Genomic DNA, 4,716 nt, shown 5'->3' with positions numbered 1-4,716 from the left:
ATTTTAAATATGTGTTTTTTTTTTTAACTTTTTGAGGTAAATTTTGATAATAAATATTTTTTCGACTAATGATGAATTATGCAAGTGGTAAGTTCTAATCATTTTCAAAAAAATAAATAAATTACTGAATAGACATTAAAACATATATGTGGTTCACTTTTATATAATAAATAATGGTATATTTAGAAAATTGATAACTTAAAACTTGAATTTGTAGGAAACAAATATATATATATATATATGCATATATGTGTATATATATATATTATGAGAATAAACTATATAAAATCATTAAATAATAAATAAGAAATACTAGATAATATGAGGAAAAGAAACTAATAATTAATATGATCATCTTCTTTCTAGGAGCCCATTGAATAAAAATTTTTTAGAGTATATTTCGTGTGTGAAAAAGATTAAATAATTTATATAAAAGTTGAGTGAATGAAAAGAAAAATATAAAAGCAAGATGAAAAAACTTACAAATGTAGTGATTTTTAACCTATCTTTTATTTTTTTAGCTGTTAAAAATTCAATACAAATATAAAATAATAATAATAATAATAAGGAATTGCATTTTTTGGTAAAATAGAATAAATAGTTGGTTGATGCTATTTTTCAAAAAAAGAAAAAAAAAAGAAAAAATGTATGCATAGATATAAATAATAAACGCAATTATTTAGAATTCAAAACAAGTCGATCTATATATTTCCCCAAAAAATTATTCTATATTATTTATTAAATAAAAACAAAAGTATATATAACAATATATAATAATTTTTAATATATTTTTTTGGAACCTTTTATAGCTGGGGCTTAGGCATAGGCCTTAATAGCTCATTCCATTGTTTCATAGTTTGGCGAACAATTTACAACGATGGAGGGTTTTACTTCTCGCAAAGGAGGAAGAACAGTATACTGTCAAGGAAAAAAAAAATAAAAATAAAAAACTAAAACTAATGGCAGTATAAGTTTAGAGCTAATTACTTAACATTTAAAATGATTTGTATTTGCGCACGCACATGACATCATATCCTTGAACAATGTGTCCCAGGTCAAACTCCAACTTAGTCAGCATTGTCCACCTAATAATTTCTTTTAGTGTGTAACTAATATATATTAGTTGACATTTGAATAAATTTCAACAGAAGAAAGAGTGAGATGGGTAGATTTGAGGATAAGGGTAATTTGGAAAGTTGAAAATAAGAGACGGACAAAGTTTTAACTAGGTGAATATTTTTTCTTTAATTGAACTTTCCAAAGAGCATTTGCCCAAATTTTCTATCTAAGCACTTATTAAGGGTAATTATGATTCTATTTTTTATTTTTAATTGTGCTTGTTTCTTTTAATTCTAGGAATGCATTGTTAATTAAATGGATAGTATCAATATATTTTATTTTATCAGTAAATTTTATCGAGATAAATAAATTTAAAATAAATATATATATATTGACACATATTTAGTGTAAAAAAAAAGGTATAAAATAATAATTAAAAAAAAAAAAGCAAAGAATCTAGGTAGTGGGGGTGGCTGATCAAGATCCAAAACTTCTTAAGAATTTTTTAATTCTTGTTTTTTATTTGTTTAGCAGGGTAACTGTTTGTTACCAATTATCGCCAATATTGTCATTTGTCAATGAACTAAAATTAACCAGCATCTATTGACATTTCTACATCTTATTGGTGGCTTCGATGAATGGGACTTGGAATAGTCGTAATTGGCTGCTATTCGAAAAACAAAACCCGTCAACTTGGACAGTCAAATAGCTAGCTTGGCCGTCATATTCAAGCTCTTAGGAGTTATTAATTAATATATTAATATAATTTAAAAATAAATAATTAAATTTTTAAATAGATAAATATTATTAAATATAAATTAATCAAATAATAATAATATATTTTTATTAGATACCTTGGTAAATTAAATGATGCTTATAAAATTATTATTAGTTTTAATAATTCCTTCTTGTGTAGGCATTATTTAGTTTCCGTTATGCCTATTTAATTTCTGTTAGATGTATACGTTTTATAAAACAGGGAAAGGAGGATTTTTGCACGGAAAAATAAAACCTAAAGATTACTATCAATTGTAATTATAAATTAAACTGCTCCAAAGAAATATTTATTTGTGAGCTATCTATATTAATTATTAGCTAATTTGGTTTAGCCGCAAAATTGAGAATACATTTCAAATTCACGTCAACTTGGATGAAAGTCATCCCAAAAGAAATATTAATTTACCCCTTATTTATAAGTTCACTTAAGTTTTTTTTTTTTTTGTCTAATATAAGTGTTATGATGTAATAAATAATTTATAATTGAAAATTTGATAATTATTTTTGTAGAATTTATGTGTTATACTTTGAGGTAGAAAATAACTACTGACTATTGAGGACAACTCAGTGATACTGATAGTATCACTGATGATAACTTTTTAGAATTAAAAGTCTGGTGAATTAATTTCCTTCCCAATTTATCCAAAAATAATAATAATAATAATAATAAATGATTGTTCAATTCGTTATTGTTCTGAATACCACCGTTTCTTGTCTTTGGTTTGCTACTCCGCGTCCTCGATTAAATGGTTTTTATTTTTATTTTTTTGGGTGAATCCTTCATTGAAGCCTTTTTATTTTTTATTTTTTATTTTTTATTTTTATGGATCTCCATTGAATCCCTCGATAAAGAAAGGAAAGGACAAAACAGAAAACTAAATAAAAGAAATTAAAAAAATTCAGCAGACAATTGCCCTTGATCTTGTTTACTTCAGTACTTTTCAACCTTATTTTATCCGGAAGTGCACTTTTCTTCCCCATTTTTTGTGGTGCCTTAAAAAACAATCCCACTATTTGTTTTTTACTGGTCTTTCACCAGATTTTATGTGTTTAGTGTTATGTTGACGGGGAATGATGGGAATCCATTTTTCCTTAATCCATAAAATTTTGCTCTTTAAGAGAAAAATAAATGGTTGCAGAGGCAAACAATGTGTCCCAATCAATGTGCTCGGTAATGATGCTGTCATCGCTGATGCGAAAGTTGCTGAAGTTTATTTTCAGTGTCTTACTCGTAAATTTCTTAATGCCCATCAAATTTATTTATGTTGTACTCAGATCTTTTGTCTCTTTGTTTCAATGGAGGAGGTGGGAATAGCAAACGCAGCACCGAAAGAAGGCGGTGTATATCGGCGTTAAGGGTGCTTTTGAGGAAGCCATCTGACGTGCAAATCATCCATGTGTCAGCCACATGTCAATGCATGAAAGGCAGGAGTACTGAAGACTTTTCCGCATCATTGTTTTGAGCACGGGGTTTTTTCAATTTTGACCTTCTCCAATAGCTTTCCATATTTAATTCAATTGTTTGACCAATTTAAAGTCTGACCAATATACAAACCCTTTTTCAAGCTTGAAATAGTCCACACGTCTGCTTTCCTATTGCCGTCTATTGAGGCTGCTTGCTGCTCATAAATTGCTATTTCCAAGAAATGAACACCACCAAAAGCCTCAGACAACACGCACGTCCACACCGTTTATATATATACCACATTGAATTCGGTCTCTTTGCTTCAAATCGTAGTCTCAGAAAGAAAAACAAAACAAACTTATAAATCTCCCAAACCTTCAAATTCTGCTCTTTCAGACCTTATCCAGTATCCAAGCAGACCAATATACAGAAGCAACAAACCATGAGGATCACCAAAACCATCATGCAGAGGAAGTTTATCCGCTCTATTCTTATACCCATTAGGGTTCTAAACAAGGCCAAGAACTTCTACATGAAGAACATTGAGAGTTGTGCGGGTAGGCTTGGTGATGGTAGCGGGTTTGTGGGTGGCCCTTCTGCTCCAGTTTGCTTGTCTAAGAGCTTCAGTACTGCAAATTCATCGATGGCTTCCGACGATGAGGAACTGAGGCGGCTTCTGAGAACAGTGACATCGAACAATGGATGTTCGGATCAAATACAAAGGAAACCGGTAGCAAGGCAATATTCTAGCATGGGTTATGGTGGTGGAATGGGGATGAGAAGTTACAGTGTTGGGTTGGGAAAGATTGGAAGGATTGATGAAGACAAGCCTTGTGATTTTGAGGAGGATGAGGTTAGTTTGCCTCTTTATTCTAGAAGCAGAACTTATGCTGTTAACAGGACTAGTTTGCATAGATAGAAAAGGAGGATAAATTTTGATAGATGCTAGCCCTTGAATTTATGCATACAAAAAGTATGCTGTGCGATCGAGTCCAATTCTCTGTAATGATATATATGGTGATTTATTTGTTTAATTCTTTACGCCCAATGGGTATTTGAAAATTCTGTAATCAATTCCATGAGAGTTCATTATTCTTGCTTTATTTATTTATTATTTTTTTCTGTACTTTTAGTATTAACCTTTTGTTTTTTTTTTTTTTTGGGGGGAAAAATTCGTAATAATATATTCATTCCGTTATATTGAATGTAAATATGAATGATTTATTAAATGAATCAATTTTAATTTTTGTATTAGCTTATAATTAATAGTTTTGAAACATTTTGTTAATTCAAAAATCTGACTAATTTACGATTTTATGTTTTATGCCATCTTTGCTTGGCAGAAGTACGCAAGAACATGAAGCTAAAACTTAAATAAATAAATAATAATAAATAAATAAATTTAAGCACCTAATCTAGGCAAAGGAAAAATGTCGGTGGACCGTAATCTGTGACCCTCATGCTATGGATTTACT

The 4,716-nt window shown here is 29.3% G+C and overlaps 1 protein-coding gene across 1 annotated transcript; it reads left to right on the top strand.

Annotated features, from left to right (window-relative positions):
- Positions 1-3,500: 3,500 nt before the first annotated feature.
- LOC125424321 (uncharacterized) lies at positions 3,501-4,355 on the top strand. The gene has a single exon (XM_048481406.2). It carries the CDS (start codon positions 3,684-3,686, stop codon positions 4,158-4,160), a length of 477 nt encoding a protein of 158 aa, XP_048337363.1. The 5' UTR covers positions 3,501-3,683; the 3' UTR covers positions 4,161-4,355.
- The last annotated feature ends 361 nt before the right edge of the window (positions 4,356-4,716 follow it).

The sequence above is a fragment of the Ziziphus jujuba genome, chromosome 9 (assembly GCF_031755915.1).
Source record: "Ziziphus jujuba cultivar Dongzao chromosome 9, ASM3175591v1".
NCBI classification, from domain to species: domain Eukaryota; kingdom Viridiplantae; phylum Streptophyta; class Magnoliopsida; order Rosales; family Rhamnaceae; genus Ziziphus; species Ziziphus jujuba.
Note: the sequence above shows the minus strand (reverse complement) of the source record. Positions and strands in the feature narration are given on the sequence as shown.